This window comes from Gallus gallus, chromosome 3 (genome assembly GCF_016699485.2).
Source record: "Gallus gallus isolate bGalGal1 chromosome 3, bGalGal1.mat.broiler.GRCg7b, whole genome shotgun sequence".
Taxonomy (NCBI): domain Eukaryota; kingdom Metazoa; phylum Chordata; class Aves; order Galliformes; family Phasianidae; genus Gallus; species Gallus gallus.
In genome coordinates, this window is record NC_052534.1 from 10,679,397 (window position 1) to 10,696,496 (window position 17,100).

Consider the following 17,100-nt stretch of genomic DNA (forward strand, 5'->3'; position numbering starts at 1 on the left):
GCACTGGGGTTCTCTTTTTGGGAATTGTTTCCATGGGCAATCTCGTTCCAGAGCGAGGAAGTGGCCATTCAGTCGTGCACAGAGGGCCGTGCGGGATGACCAGCGAGTCTCTGTGATGTTTGTAAAGGCTAGTCTTAAAGGCTAATTAAAATCTTTTCTGGTGATAAAGGGAGACTTGGGAGGAGTGTTGCCACGATTGTTTTCCCCAAGAATTTAATTTACAGCCAGTTTTTCCTATCTGAATGTTACTTTCAAATGCACCCGGTGATAAGAAGCAACATCTGTTTTCTGTTCAATAGTACAAGGAGGCTCCGCATGGGGTTGAGGGTGCGCAGCCTATGTGAAGCCATTGTTATTCCCAAGTCTTTTTGTCCCCATGCCTGGTCCATTTGCCATATCCCATCCGGCAAACAGCTGACGCACACCGGCTATTATGGACCCGGGCCTAATTGTGAGCAAGGTTCTTAAGGCCTTCCATGTTCTGCTTGCCCAGGAGCTCATGGCCAATAGAAGCTGCACTGCGCTGCTCCCATTGAGCACAGGAGCTGTGGTGACGGGGGGGCTTGCTGGGGCTAAAAGTACAGCTGCAGCTGCTTGCCAGTGTCCACTCACCAGTCTCTCCCTACAGCTCTCCTCACTGAGGATGTTTCAGTTTTCCGTGGTAATAATGCACAGGGTTATTTAGTTGGTGGACATATTCCAGAGGGTGTTATTGGAACCAAGGAGCAGGAGTTCTGTGCCTTGCAAGGAGAACTGCTGGGGGTGCATGTGTTGGGCTCTACCCATGGTTCCACGGTACTGGCAGGGGTGGGCGCCGCATCCTAATCTCACCTCATCCTCTTTTCTCTTGCCCGCAGCCCTCCTGGAACAGAGACCACGACGACACGGCATCAACGCGCTCCGGGGGAACCCCCGGGCCCTCCAGTGGGGGACACACATCACACAGTGGGGACAACAGCAGTGAGCAAGGTAGGGAAGGAGCCCTGGCGCTTGCTTTGCGGAGAGTGGCCGCCAGCGCGCTTGGCCGCGGGGACCGGTCCCTCTCTTTCTGAAAGTTTGAGATGTGTTCAGGTACTAGGGGGCTTGTGCTGGGAAAGGGCTGGCTTCCTTTTTTTGCCACTTTTTTTCCATCTTCTCCTGATAAAAGCATTGGCATCTTCAGTTCTCCTACCCTGCCAGGAGGCACATGGTAGAGAAACATATGTACCAAATTTGCAGGACGCTTCGTAAAAATAAGCAACAAGAAAGGTTGCTTTATGTTTTGTTTTTATTTGTTTGGGTTTTTTTTTTCCATTCAAATGGATTAGAAGGTGAAATTTTCAAAACGAAATGTAATTAAAATTGTAGAAACGCATGCTAATATTTAAAGACGCCTTTGAAACTTTGCTGCATGTAAAGAAGAGATGTTAGCTGGCCCATTTTTCAAAATCCCGACCAACACTTTTATTTTTTACTCAATTCCAATTTATGTGAATGCAAAAATGTTTTGTTTGAGTGCCAAGCCAAGCAGAGTATTAATGCAGCAGGATGGAAGGAGCTTGGTTACATGCAAGCGGGGCATGCTGCGAGTCCTTAGTGCTGTCTTGGAGGGTCCAGAGCTTAAAAAGCTGAAGTTCTGTTTTTGTTTTTTGTTTTCTGTTTTTTTTTTTTTCTGCTTAAATGCTTCATGCTTTTCCTGAAGAGACCAACTGCAGTGGATTTAGTGCTAATTTAATGCAATTAAAATTTAAAAAGGATCCTTAATCTGAATATAAAAGGGAGCACTTTATTGGAGCTGACTCTGAGCTCGCAATAGGTATATACTTTTAAATCTGGTTTATGATCATGTTTCATTCAAGTGCTGTTAGACAACAAAGGAATTGTGTTTCCAAAAAAAAGGTTGAACAGTACTGATTAGCATGGCAGAGTGAGTTGAACAAGATTAGTTTTTAAACTAAACCAGTATATTCTAATTTTTTATACGCGCGAACGTAACTTACGTTGCAAATAGCATTTCTTTATAGAATCTTAAGTATTTGAGACACTTTATTGTTTAAAGAAAAGTTGCTGACTTCATCGCAAGCATAGCCTAGTAAAAATGGGGCCTGGAATAGTAAACTGCTGCAGAGCTGAGGCAGAAACTGGTAACCTTCTGACCTCTGACTTTTACTGGAAAATGATATGCAACATAAATCCAAGGGGCCTTTTTTCTTTCAAGTACGCGCACGTATATATCCTGGTGGTGCTGTGCACAATGCCATAGCTGAAGCGGTGTCAACGTGTTCATTAGAGCTTCTTACTTCTGGAACGGACTTTAAATCCCTGCGTTTTTTTAAGGGGGAAAGGTTGCTGCAAAAGCAAGTGTTGTGGTTGTTCGGAGGGAGTTTTGTGCTTGGGTAGGGCTGCTCTTTTGTTAGCCGTGTGTGTGCGTGTTCATGCGTGTACCAAACGTTGGCGTGTTCCTGAGCCACTGCAGCGCTTGGGAAATGAAGCTCCTCAGTTCCTTGTGTACTTTTTAAGACTTTTGGGCTTTGTCTTCTTCTAAATGTGGCATTTAATTAGTCTGTGGTGCAGCCCTAGCTAGTCCCTTGTTGCCGTCATCACTGCCTGCTCAGCAAGGTGTGTGCTGTGGTCTCGGACAGGAGTGCCTTTTGGGGAGGTTGTCAGCATGCATTAGCCATCGTGGAAACTCTTACCCAAGCTGTGCAGTAAGTTTTGCTGAGGCTGGGTTAGCTGCCAGTTCCTGATAAGAGGCATTTGGTGAAGAAGGCTTGTTGTGTGGAAACCTTAGGAAATGGAGAACAAGGGGGAACTGCCTAGCTAGAGCTCTCAGGTCCAGTTCTAGAAGGAAGTTATGGAAAGCAGACCCTGCCCAGTGGGTGCCTGGTCCCAGGCCTGCCTTCTGGCCACCTGCCCCCGTGGGTAAGGTCCTCTGTCTTTTTTTGAGGGACAGGGGTGTGGGAAGGGTAGCGGTGGTCTTGCTGAACCTTTCTTTGCTCTTGGTTTGCTCTCAGCACTCCGAAGCTGAGATTCGGGGGGAATCTCATTTGTTGAGGCACATCCCTATGCCCATACATTCACCCTGTGTAAGCCAAGCATGGATTTAGCCTTAGAGCGCTGCCCACAGTGTGAGTTGGGCTCCAGGTGTCCCAGGGATGTGGAGCACACGGACTACAAAGCTCAAGGCCCTCAGTGAAGATTTTCTCCCTTAATCCTTAAACCAGACTATATGAAATTCTATTCTGGAGCTTTCTGGAAGGTTTTCTTCTCAACTTGATGTATCACTGCTTTAAATCCCCACTGAGTGTGTTTTTATGTCCATGTACAAAATACATGGAACAAAACCTTTGCAAACAGGAGAGGCTCCCTTTCCTGTAAACACTTTAAAGTCTTTTTTAATGCGTAAATTTATTTACTTAGTGATAGCAATGACTCCCAGCTGCTCCAAGCTGTTGTGTAAGTCCCTACTTAGCTGCAGGGGAGATGCTTGGCGGTCTCGTGCCATCGAGCAGCGGGCTGTATTACTGCATGGCATGGCGACACTGTCTCATACGAAAGGCTAGTGTTGTGTCATTGCAGTGGACAGTTATAGCACAGGAATGCAGAATAATATAGAGAAGTTTCAAGGGCTTCTTTCCTATTCCTTTGAGCGTATTGGGAAGAGGCTCTTTTCTAGTTTTTTTGTGCCAGCCTCAGCCTCGGTTCAGAATGTTTTGTAACCTCCCATAATTGTTGCTCTTTCAAGTGTGAGCAGCAGTATTTCTTTATCAAAACCTGTCAGTGGCTGCAATGTTTTGGGGCCTTTTGCAAGAGTTGGGGCAACCTATGGGCAGAAGGCAATTCCATTTTTATTTGGGTGCTCTCCAGGCAGCGGGGCGAGAAGGGCTGTGTTGTGCTCCAGTGGCGTTTTGTGCACCGCTCGCCTTTGCACGTAAAGGAAAGTAATCAGAGCACCAGGACAGGCCCTGGGAGCACTCAGATGGCTGGTGACTAATGGGGTAGGTGGGCAGCAGACCTCGGATTGGGCGCCTTAATGAGCACATTTTGCTCCGCGCTCGGGCTGCAGTTCCCCTTCACCTTTGCCCTTTATTGACCGAACCGACACTTCATTTTTCACATACTTCCAATTATGGCTGAGCTTAAGTGTCGTCCTGCCTCCTTTATTTCTTGCCCATGGACGGCTCGAGAAGGGGCCGAGGCCACGCAAGATATTTTAATTTGAAAAACTACCGTGGCAATTTGGGCTTAGGGTGTAACCTAAAACTGCTGCCACTTTGCAGTTTCGCCGACGAAAACCAAAGTTTTAGTACCTCCATAGAGAGGTGGGGATCGTAGTTATGGACGCATGGTTGGGTGAGGTGGGTTGGTTTTTGGGATTGGTTATTTGGAGCTGCACAGGTGCTAATGGTAGGAATCTGCGTGGGGAGGGATGGAGAGGGGTGAAGGGGGCTGTGCTCTGTTGCTCCGGGTGACTCAAATGATTTGTTTGCGTGCACGTGGCTTTTTCTCAAGAGACGTCTTGTAGCATGATACCTGGAGATATGCTTTGGCTGGATGCTCTCTGTGCAAGCTGGAGGAAAGCAAAGCGGAGCTGTACCTGCACTTCTCAAACCTGAGACCACCGTGCAGCAGCATTTGTTGTTTCGGGGATATTCAATACATGAGTTCGCTTTTGTGGCGCTTCGCAGGTTCCTGAGCGTGATTTTCCAACCAAACCCAAGTTCTGCTGGAAGCAGCCCAAGTGAAGTTGTGATCCCATCAGGTTTGGGGCGTTGGGGACCAACCAGCTGCTGCTGGACCTGACGTTCCGTGGTGGTGCCGGTGGGTTTGCAGTGTGCTGTTTGCTACCAGCTTTGTCACATGCAGTTTGCATGAATAATAAGTGGGCACGTCACCTGTGCTGTGTGTCAGCAGTGATTGCTTTGCATTTAAATACAGGGGCAGTGTGTGGATAGTTATTTACATCCAAACAGAGGTCCCTAAAACGCAGAAGTATTTATCTCAAAAAATGTATGAAGGATTACCTTCTTTATTATGTAGCCCTCTGGCACAGTAATGGCATGGCATATTTTTACTATAATATGGTAATAAAAGAATATGTAAAAGGCAGACAAAGGTTCTGTCTTTTCACTAAGGTGACCCCTGTTACCAAGTAACTGCTTTACTTATGAGCTTATTAAAAACTCAAAAAATGAGCTTTTCATACTTCACAGGCATTGATGTGAAAATGAGCTGTCCTGTGAGTAGTTTTCTTGATCATTTTTAGAACAATTGATTAGCCAAAGAGCCGCCGTCATTAGTTGACATTGACTGATAGCAATTTGTCACAAGCTCCGAAGGTCAGCCCGGCGGTGGGAGCTCCGGCTTGTCTTTGATTGACCTTTTCTGCTGCCATTATCATGCGATCGGTTGGGCTGGATGTGACCCTCGATTGGAAAAGACAGAGCATTAGTCAGCAGGGGCTGCTCCCTGCGCTTTTTCTGGGGGTTCAGATATTGTGAAGCCCAAATTAAGCGTAATAGGCTTGTTTGAAAGGAGTGGTGTCCGTGTGGGTGTTCTCTCGGAGGCTCTGCAGTCCCATTTGCCTTTCCTGCTTCTCCATCAAGTGGGCAGTGCTCGGTTTGCCTTAGACCAGCACATGCACCTGTGCCTCTTTTCTTGGCATGAGACAGGAGATGGAAGAGAAAGAAGAAAGCATCCGCAAACACGGGCTTTGTAATTGCAAGCAGGAAACCTGAACCGTGGCTCTGGGTTGGAGGCTCTTCGTGTAGGTGCACATCCTTCAGCAGCACCGGCATTAATTATTTTTATCTCCTCGGAATCGTGTTTTATTTTTTAACAGTGATTGAGTGGCTGAGGATTATGCTCATAACAACACGATGTCAATTTATCATTCTGCTCTAAAGCCGGAGGGCGTGAAACTGTTTTTTCCTTCCTTCTGTGTGTTTTTCTGGTCTTGTCAGCACGACTCAGCTGTTCACCGTGTTTTGGCGGTGCTGAGCTCAGTGCTGTGGCCAGTCAGAACTCCGCTTCAATGCAGGCCTGCGAGAGAGCCCTTGCTTGACATGCTATGTGCACGCATGGTCTGAGCATCAGTCCCTTGCTGCTGCCAAGGCGTATTTAACCATTCACACTTACTCCCGACGTCTGTTAGTAGCTGGCGTTTCTCTTTTTGATTTGGCAAAACTAACTGGAGTACTTAGCGATGCTGTTTGTTTTGCCTAAATCGTGGATAGCAGAGTCACAAACCAGCTCTTTTCCTTGTAAAACCCTCGCTCCCTCCCTCCCATTTGCCTTTTAGGGGAAACTTGAATATCTCTGCGTAAGCACCGACTAGTTTTTCAGGTCAGCCCCCAGAGATAATAAGCAGCTCACAATCAGGGCAAATGTCTCACTGTGATTTCGAGTCTTTGTTTGGGAAAGCTTCAGCCAGGCAGGGAGCAAAGCTGGGCACAGGAGGCTGAAGCCATCCTCGGCAGAGAGAATGGCTTAGGGAACTGCTTACTCTTCCAAGTGGCTGTGGAAATACAAGCATTCCTGACTTCTCAGCCTGACTGTAATTGAGCAGAACAATCCGTGTGCTGGAGTCTTTCTTCTTTTTTGTCTTCCTTCTTTTTTATCTTTCTGGGGGCAAGCAACATACAATTAGGAATGCCTATTCCATTGGACGTCTGTGTGGCCATGCACAAGTCTTTGCATACCTAGACATGTGTGTAAGAATATGGTCCTGACCCTCAGCTGAATGTGCCGTCGGCTTGCACAGGACCCAGAAGTGTTACTGCATGGTGCAAGTGTGTTACTGAGCATGAGACCTTGGATACTAAACCTCTGGTGAGATAGGAGGGAAAAGCCATGATGCTAGATCTCTTCCTGAGCTGCTCCCTAGCATCTTGTTTTCCTTCTTGGATGGGACAGGCAAGGGGATTTTGGTTGCAGAAATAGGTTTTAGGCTCCCAAGATACCCCTTTCTTAGCAATGCTTGAGTTTGAAGGTCACTTGGATATTATCTGTTTTTTTTCCTATGCATCCTGGATGCACTCCTGTAGATTGCAGTGTCTCGTTGGAGCCAACAAGCTTCAGACCACAGACTTTCCATATTTAGGGCACTGCTCCGATCCCCATTGGCCTCTCCAGGTCTTGCTGGCATCAGCTGAGTCTTTGGCCATCAGATGCAGGCAGAGAGCAACCTTCTGGTGTGCGTCATTGGCCTCCTTACATCAGAGGTTAAAAAAGCCAAGTCATGTTCCTGAGATGGCCTCCGCTTTTGAGAAACAATTTATTGCAGACTCCAAACCTGTAAATAGGCATTGTTTCTGGATTAGTGATGCAACAGGGTGTGGCGTTTGGCTGCGTGGTATAAAAAGTTTTCGTACCTTTCTCGTGAAATGCTGCAAGAGGGGGAAAAAAGATGACTGAGGTTGGAAGAGAAGCCTTTAAACCGATGAACTGTGGGTGAAGCCAGAGCTTGTCCTGCAGTGCAATTGCTGCTGCAAGAGACTGACACGGGATCTGTCTGCTTGGAGCGATCAGCTCTGGATTTTATGTGAAAATATGTTTTATTAAAACATTCAATTCAGGAAATAAGATAATTACTGGATTTTTTTTAATTGGCTCATTTTTTGATAGGTCTCGCTAATGCTGGCGTGCTTCTGTTAGTGTGAACTAGAAAGTCGCTGCAGTTTGCGTTTCCTTGCCCTTCCTACCCCGGTGGTGGGAAAGCTTTGACAATATTCATTCAAATTTGACAGGCGATTGCTTCTGTAAATGAATACACTCCAATCATAATTGTTGCAACAGGATTGTTTGATTACCTGGCAGTAGCCTCTTTCCCTGTGATAGCTTTTGGATCACCTGTTTGCTGAGAGCATTTGACAGTCCTCATGTTTATTACCCAATTGAATGTCAGTAGCAATTGCAGCTAAAGATAAACGAAAATGCAAGTACTTGTTGACCTTGACTTTTTTCCACAAGATATTGGACTTGATGGCTCTATTGCTGTTGAACTGATAAGAGTTATAAACAGTAGTTTAAGGAAAATGTTTTATTCCCAGAGGAAAATACCACGCTGCTGTGGGAAATGGCATGTGACTCTGCACTCTTTGCCAAATTTACTCGGTTCACCTTCATTTAGGCTGTGGGAAAACAAAATACAGTTTCCCCCTTTTACGACTTTAACATCTCAGTAAACATGAATTCCTGCTCTCTTCGTAAAGTTTTGTTGGCAGGCGGCTCCGGCAACATCATGCAAGCGTGAGTCCTCTCTGTTTTATGACGTGCTATAAGGAGGATTCTCAATTCTTCCTCATTTTCGGGATGATTTGGTAATTACTGGGAGGGAGCACAGTGTTCTTCTCGCGTTCCGTGGGAAACTCGGTGTGTCTGTAGCTGGGAACAGTCCCATGCAGACTGCTGTCTGGATGTGGGCAGGAGGTGTCCAGCACCAGGTGGGATAGGAGGGAGCAGTCCCAGCCCCGTAGTCTCACCACCCTAACGCCCCTCGGTGATGCTATTTTTGCTACTTCATTTCTAACCCAGCTCCGGCGTGGAGCCTGAAACGAAGCCTTCAGCACGAGCAGGCAATAGGCTCTGAGCTCTTTGGGGATGAAAGTCGTTGGATAAACATATCGCGGAGAGAGCACAAAAGACCGTGGAATTATGTCGTTTAAAACATAAGTCCTTTTGTATCAGAAACTGCTTTGATAAACTCCATACAGTGTCGCAGGAGCTTGTTAGAGCGCAGAAACACAGGATTAAGCAGGGCTGTAACAGTTAGCAGAGTCGGAGTAGTAATCTTATTGCATTGTATTTTTTTTTTGTGTGTGTGTGAGATTAAGCTGGCATTACATTATATGTTTGTGGGCGAGGGGGCATTCTTGAAGGGATTAATTAATAGGATCAACGCTACAAGATGCTGACATCATTTTTTCTAAGCACATCGATGCACGTGGGCTTTTTTTTTTTTTCTTTTTTTTCTTTTTTTTCAATTCATGAATGAGATGTGAGCACTGAAAACCTCCCATGGAATTTGCAGGCAGTTCTTTGTGGTTGCTCTTTGACCAAGCATAGCGTGGAGGTGTTGGAAAGAAGAAGGAATATCGAACGAGCAAATAAAAATGTAGTATAGGTGGCCTTTTTGGTTACTGTGGAGTCCTTTGGTGTTCATTTTTTGTGTGGCTGACGCTGTGCCACAGGAGGGAGATGGCTCTGGTAGCTCTATTTTTCCCAGGTGCCACCCTCTGTAGAGCAGCATGGGAAGACCAGCTAGGAGACACCGGTTGTGCCTTCAGGAAGTGCTGGAGGTGATGGACGTAGCCTGGCTGCTTCTGAACTCTTTGCCCAGCTCTCGAAGAGCAATTAGTGTCACATGGATGCAGGCTAAAAATATTCCAGAGTCGGTAGTGTCCCGATGGAGCTGGGAAGGAGGTATCTTTTGACTTATCTCTGCCTCAGCAGCAGGTGGAGGTCATAGACCCAGGCTTGTAGAATGGAGAAGCCTCTGTTGCTGCCCTTGCCTTGCTGAGAGCTCCTAGTGCAGAGAAAGGCGAGCACCATGCTCCTGCCTGGTGCCCTGGGCTGTAGTCCACGTACGTTTGCGTTGACAGCCTTCATTAAGGGGAAAGATTAACACGGTCAATATTAGCTGAAGTGCTTCAAGGAAACTGTCGTGGTTTAAAACTTTGTGTAAGCTCCTTTTAGAGCACTGGGACATCAGAGCAGCGAGTGGAAAAGAAGATTCACAGTGGGACTGCAGCATTACGTCTGTGCCGTACTCCTCCTCCCATCCCCAATCAGTAAAGCATCTCTCATTGATTCCCTCCCACTCCCTGGCTGTGGCACTGAGTGTGCCCCAGGGGAGGGTTTTGGTGCAGCGTTCTGCCCATCTCCTTTCTTTTTTTCTGTATTTGTATGGAATAACCCATGCAAACTCCACGTGAGACCAGCTGTGTGAAAACCAGAATCATAGTGACATGATTTCATCCTAACTATCAGACAGAACTGGTCTCGTGCTGTGTTGCTGTAAGAGGCTGTAGGTAAAGTAGGGGATTGTTTTGTCAGTCAGTAAGCGGCTCGAGCCACAGAGTCCTTGAATGTCAGTGTATAAATATTTATAGTTTGTGTATGTTTGTTCATGTACGGGCTTGAGTGTGACTTCCTCCCACCATTATATGTCTTTATTCTGTGAACCTGGCAAGAAAGGTGGTAAAATAACCTGCCTTGTGAAGTGCACTGGCTTTTCCAAGACCTTTCATATTTCCTTTTGAAAAAGTTTCGTGCTAAGTTTCTTGGCATTATAGCTCCAAAATACAAATTAGTGAATGGTGCTGGTGTTAGTGTCTGGCCGTGGATTTCATCTGTCAGAAAACCCCTGAGGTGGCCATAGCGTGCCAGGCTGAACAGCAGAGAGGGGAGTGTTCCAGGCAACGTAGCCACATCGTCAGGAGATGCAAAGTGGGTGACTTGGTTGAATTTAATCCCAAGAAAGCAAACCGCACTGATCTGCAGGAATGCAGGCTGCAGCAGGGAGAGCACGTTGCTCCTAACAGGGGTGTACATCTCTTCAGCAAGATTCATTATATCCTAGCACTGGAAAACATAGGAGGCACAGACAGGCAATTTTGCAACACAGGTCTCTCTATATAATGCTTTAATATAAATTAGAATCGCCTCATACAAATTAATAGAAATTCTATATGTTACTAATACATTAATTTTATTTACTGTTGCGGTTGGTGGGGGTGAAACGGCAGTGTTCAGCTTAAAAGCGCCTCGCGAGCTGATAAATGCAAACTTGCTATTACCCATATTAATATTCAATTAAAATGAATAATCAATTTACTTGACCACTGGAGATTGGCCAGGGACGGAGCTGAGGCTGTATTAGGTGTATCGTACTGCTCTGAATGCATCATATAGCCTCGCAAAAGCATGGTGCTAATTTTAGCTTGCAAAGAGGATGAAGATAAACTGCCTGCTGCTAGTTTGCCATATGCCATCCTGGTGATAATATGCGAGTACAGAATATTCTGCGGGGAGGCTTATTGTTTCAGAGGAGGAAAACTGGAAGAGAGTTGAGCAAATTTCTGCTCCGTAAACATATACGAAATAATGAAATAAAGCAAACCTCAGGTGCTGGTAGATGAGATCTCTGAAATTTGTTTTGGTTTTACTGGCTTTCATGGGAGTCAACAATTTGCTTTAGTATATATTTGATCCAATTTTCTCGCATGTAAATCTTAAAATCAATCTAAATAAAAATTGATCTTCGCTCCGGTAGGCAAAAATATAGTCCGAGTTGCTCCTAACTAGTTAAAAGGCTCCCATCCTTCAGGTTTAGTGCGGGATACAACCTCAGCCAAGCGGCTCCGTTTGGTGAAAGCCACCGACCTGCTCCGGCTGTGGGGTGGGCGCTGCCTGGCCCCCCAGCTTTGGGGCTCGGGGGGTTTGAGGGCCGGGGGGAAGCTTTGCATTAGCAAGCGGTGAAAAGCTTGACCTGAGGCTGACCCGAGGCAAAGAAACCCCCCGCCGGAGAGTCCCGTTTTGACATGGATACCTGTGGGGTGCGGGGAGGAGATAAAGCCCGGGGAGGCAGATAACGTAATCCCATTGACCTGGGAACTTTTCAGATATTACAAGCGAGCGAATGGCAGGAATAATAAAAGAGCGGCAATATTTGCCTGCCCCCCGTATCTGTGTAATGTCATTTCCAAAGGGCTGTAGTAGATAATAGCAAATGTGCTTTCAAGTATCAGATCAATCTCCTGACTTGATGGGGAAGGCTTGATGCTGGGATCTGGCTGGTGCACATGCTTGAGAGTGTAATACAATCCTCGGTGCGGCAGGGAGAATTGTATAAATGGACAAAGATCCGCTGATTGCATCTTGTGCTAAAGTGTTAAGTAAAAGATCTGGCTATAAGAGATGGCGGGCTGACTATTGTCTGCTCTTCCGACTTGTTTTTATAGGGGTTTTCACAGGAACAAATACAATTACCAAAATAAAAGCGGGCAGCGTGGCTGCTCCTATCGTGGTGGGACACATGCTCTAGAGGCAGCGTGGGCAGGAAGCTTGTCAGGTCTGTCCCCCACCATTTCCATTGCATCTTTATCTCCCCAGCTCATTGTTTGCCACCGAGTGCTTGGAATTCCAGTTTCCAAGTCGAAGCTTCCTGTTTCTTGCATTTAAATTTAGTTTGGTAAGACATAAATTCAGCTGGCTGTTTATCAAGGAGGGCATTTTTTTGTAAGTAAGAGAAAATAGGAAGAAGACATTAATTCTGATGTGATGATAAGAAGTAGAGTTCTGCATATTCCCAGTGGCAGGAAGCACGAGGTTGTATCCTCATGATAAGGTAATAGATGGGTGCTAAATTCAGCCCTTCCACCCTGAGTAATTTTAGAAGGGGCCCCGTCATCCAGATCTCATTTAAAAGCAGAGGTGGGCATATCCTGCCCTCGTTATCCAGCATTTCCTTGAGAGCCTCGCTGCTCACAAGTTCTCTATGCCGTATTCAAAGCTAGTGGTCTGCATGTTCCTTTAGTCATCCCAATCCTAGATTCCCCTCTGGAGAGTTATGTGCTGCTCCCCGTCTGCACCATGGGATGGAGCAACCTGTGTTGTCTTTGAGCAAACTGAAACGGCGCCACTGTGCTGAACCTGCATGCTTGTATGCAACCTCGGCCTTGCAGAAAGCCTCTGAGAGGTGAGCAGGAAGGAAAGCTTCCATGTGGCTGCATGGACAAGACCCTCTCTCCTGGGGTGTTTTTTCTTGTTCAGGTCATTGCATAGATCATTTCCATTGTAAATGTGGTTGTTGTGTTAAAGTCTTTTCCACAGAAGTTAAATAATGTAGAGGTAAGAACAGTTTCCAGCTGAGCTTTGAACTTCAGCCTGTGGTTACAGCTGAAAACTTCTGTCTTCCCTTCTCATTTGCTTAAAGCATGAGCTGCAGGTGAAGCTGGTCCAGGCAGCTCAATAAATTACAGAACTCAAAGTTGCTTTGCATAGAAAATGGCAGTGTGATGAGCAGCGGTTCAGAGCCTGGCATTGTTGGTGACTATTCAGATAACTGGCAGATATTTGTGCAAGTGTTTTCCTGTCTCGAGAGAATCACCACTTGTTGCACCAGTGGCTGTTGCTCTAGCATTGCAATGGAGCAGAGTGCAAGCGTGTGGCTGGAGACTAACTTTTGCACCTGCAAAACCTCAGTGACCCAGTTTGAGACTGGCCCTCACCTGCAGGTTGGAAGTGGTCAGCTGTGAGTTGTGTGGTTGAAGCAAGTGGTCCACAAACAATTGGAAAATTGTGTTTCCTTTCTGCTCAGCTTGCAGTGAGTTTGTTACAGAGGCTCTTTTTTCATAGCGGCAGTAACTGGAAATAAGTATTTGCTAGGATTTATTTGACTGTCACAAGGTAATTTGAATGCCAGTTTGCAAGTATTTTCTTTCTGTTTTTGAGTGTCTGTGTACCTGTATTACAAAACCATCCTGGTCTTTATCGGATTACTCTTCTGCAGTTTTGCTTTACCTCTATCAATCACGACGCAGCTTGAAAGGACCACTCTGATTCATGTTTTTCAGGGATATTATTCAGACCTCAAAACTGATACTTCCTTAGCCAGGGCCAGAAAGCCCTGTCTGTGGTTACAGGCTGCTTTTCCTTAGCAATTAAGGGTCGGGTGGCATTAGAGTACCGACAGAGTGTAATAGCCACTTTAGCCACCTCCGCAGTGGGGAGGAAGCGTGCAGGGCATCTGCAGAGCCCAGGAGCATTGTGGGGTGGCCTCAAGTGACCAGAGGCGCAGAATAGTGAAACTCATGGATGGAAAGGTCTGCACCATCCCAACTCTGCTGATGCTTCTCCAAGAAGCATACCCGTTCCTTCCAAACGGGTTGATTTTCTGCAAAACTGAGGTGTGATCTTTCTGCTTACCTCAGAGCAGCTTCACTTTGCTGCCTTACAGCTGTAAGGTGAGGATTGTGTTTTCTGTTCCGGTGGCTGAAGCTGAACATTCCCATTTTCGATCTGTATTTTCCCCTCTCTTCTGAGTTTGAGGATATTTGTATATTAACCCATAGATATGCAGGCTGGCCACTCCAATCAAAAGCAGCAGATCTTAGCAGCTACCTTCCAAGAGCATCGTGCTGAAGGCAAAGTCTGAACATGCATTGCCATGAGCACAAAGCAGCCAAGCTTCTGCCTGGCCTTCGAGACGTGTACCCAGACCTCGATGGAGGGTGGGGTTTTCCTTATTCTTAAATAGATTTTGTCTGGGGAGATGAGAGGCAGAAGGAGAGATCGTATTTGCCCAGTGCTAAATAAAAGGCTATTTATGCCTAATACATTGGCAGAATTATTCTGAAGCAATTCATCCGTGAGAAAATGTGGTCCTTGTGTCACTGCCAAGGTCAGTGAGACCTATGGTGATCTGCAGAATAAGTTCAGGTCATCCAAGTTAAATCTGCCTAGGGGCCTACTTAGCTCACGCACTACATTTTTTCCAAGATCTATAAAAGCAAACATCTATAGATGAAGGCAAAGCTAAGGGTGTGGTAAGCACTCTCCTTTGAGCCAAGGTCTCCTGTTTTTCCTTTCTCCTTTCCAGGTTGCTCCTTCCATTTCCTTTCCATTCTTCTCTCTTCCCTGCACTACGGGATGCTTGAAAAGTCAGTCTTTTCCTTCACATCACAGTCACTGCTTATAAACCTTCCTAGCTCATTCCACATGGACAGGACGGACTCAGGGAAGGTGTTGGTATTGGGAATGGGAGCAGCACCTGCATGGTGTTTCCTCATACACAATTTGCTCACATGAAGCTTTTGGATTTGCTTTTTGGGGGATGTTTAAGCTTTGTTCCAGTTTGGCTTTTCAGGCACTGTGTGGCTTTCTGCTAAGGTCTGTCTTTGCTTTGAGCTTTGTGTGAGGTTTTGGTTGAACGCTGGCTCAGAAGGAGTGGGTTCAAAAGAGGAATCACCTGGAGATGGCCGATTTGCCTCCTCCAATCCCTTCCTCCATCCCTCTCACAACAGATTCCTGCTGGTGATGCCGTTAGATGTAGTGACATAAATAATGCTCTAATTCTAGGTTGCCGCAAGAGCTTTTTCTTTCCTTTCCATCAGTTTGCCTATTCCAGGTAAACTGAGGTACCTAATGTTAAGGAGTGTATAGTGATGGAAGATGAAGAGGTAAAAACGAGGCATGTGTGCACTTGTAGGTGAAATGTAGGTGAAGTTGTCCAGCGTTGATCTGACTTAACTTTCCCATTCGTTGCATGTTTGGGGCCCTCTGAGCTGTTTATTGCTTTTTGTTTAGCTTTTGGAATAAACAAATCAATAAAAACACTTCTCAAACCATTCTAAACTATATTGCTTTCTTGCACTGCAAGACAAGCAGCAAAATACCAAAAGCTGTGACAGAGTCTCAGGAAACCAGAACATAGCAGCATCATGTAGAGGTTAAGCTGGAGCCAAAGAGGATGAGCTAACTCAGAAAGACCGAGCTGCCTGATGGGGAAGCTTCACCCTGGGTGAGAAGGTGGCTCAGCTGCGGATGATTGAAAGTTCCCCTCTCTTTCTGCTCCTCCAGGAGGTCCTACAGCCTTGCAGAGTGGTCAGGCCTCCCATCCGGGCTGGTTCATGCCTCTTACCTGGATGCACTGAGATTTTATCCCATCTGATCCAAATGGGGGGGGGTTCTGACCCCAGTTTGTGTAGCTGAGCCCAGGCAAGGTACAGGCTTGCTGCCCACAGCTGTTGTGCCGAGCAGGGCCGGCTGCAGGCTGCAGCCCTAGAGCCTGGCTCCAGGTTTGTTTTTCCCATTGTAGCCCTTTTTCAGCCCCACCTCATCAGAGTAGATTTGCCTTTTGTGTTGGAGAGGGACAGTCAAGTGGAAGAAAATTTGGTGTGAGCTTTGCCTCTGTCAAATCTACTTATCTCCCTTTAGCTTCTGCACCTCCTTCCAGAGGAGCAGCCGCTGCTATTGTCACGGGCCCTCCAGAGCAGGCGGCCTTTGCTGGAAGAACAAGAGAGTGGATTTAGGGCACTAGGCAGCAAGGAGCATAAGAAAAACGCTACTCATTCTGTCTACGCTCTCCCCATAAAGGGTTTGTTATGGAGACAGCTGCTTATTTTGTCGTTAAGGTGTTTTCCTGAACTGGTTATATGTGTGTTATAACAATGGGTTTTGTCTTTGGGGAGTAAAGGAGGCTCCTGAGCATGTTAGGCACTGCTGGCACTGGGTGAGGGAAGTCCCAAAACCATCCATTCAGCCAAGATTGCAAGTGTTGCTAATGCTAATGATAACCACATGGTTATCTGACTCATCAGACTTTAGTACACCTGTGGAAGAGGATCTTCCAGGTGCGTGGGGCTAACCCTCATCTCTGCCTTCCTCTCCATCACTGTGAGATATGGGCTCCCGCACTGGGATCCAGCAGGCTCTCTCAGAAGGTAGTTTGGATTAACTTTGCAAAACAAATCAAAATTATCTTCCTGTTGCTTTAGATATAAAGGAGTAATTTGTGGCTTAAGTTCAGAGCTAGGTGTCTTCTCACTAATTGCCCAATTAAGATGTTTCAGTGGGTGGAATTTGCTTGAGCAACTAGATCTTTATGATGTTGTGTGAGCTGATGGGTGCTTTTTGGAAGCACCAGCAATGGTAGCTGAGATGTTGTTACTGTCAAAAGACAAAAGGGAAAATAGCAGGGGTGTTTGTTCTTATTTCTCTTATTTCTGTCCTTGATGGCTACAAAGTGACCACTGTATTTCGGGAAGTGGAGCATATGCTGCTGCCATGGCATGCAAAGGGAAGCTTAATGGCAGGTTTCTTTTAATCATGCTTAGTCTTTATTGTCAGATATTCCTGATGGATCCGAGGCAGAGGAAATAGAATGTATTGGTTCTACTACTCTTTTAAATTGTGGGTAACAGAAGCAGAAGAAAATGCATTGCATGCAAACAAGAACTTTTTCACTTGAAACAGAACGCGTGGGAACTTCCAATTGGAAATGTCTCACGTGGACTTGATAGATCAGAAATCTCAAGTTGCCCACGATAGATCACAAATCTCAAGTTGCCCACGCCATATCTAAGCTACTTTTCTCCTGTCGGTTATGATCATATGATG

General features: G+C 46.1%; 1 protein-coding gene across 4 annotated transcripts in view; it reads left to right on the forward strand.

The window, feature by feature from the left end:
* Window positions 1–17,100, forward strand: part of MEIS1 (Meis homeobox 1) — a 92,325-nt gene that overhangs the window by 21,309 nt on the left and 53,916 nt on the right. For all 4 annotated transcript variants that reach the window (XM_015278039.4, XM_015278041.4, NM_001139477.1 and 1 more), the window contains 1 exon segment: window positions 858–969. In XM_015278039.4, the coding sequence (XP_015133525.1) occupies window positions 858–969 (112 nt within the window).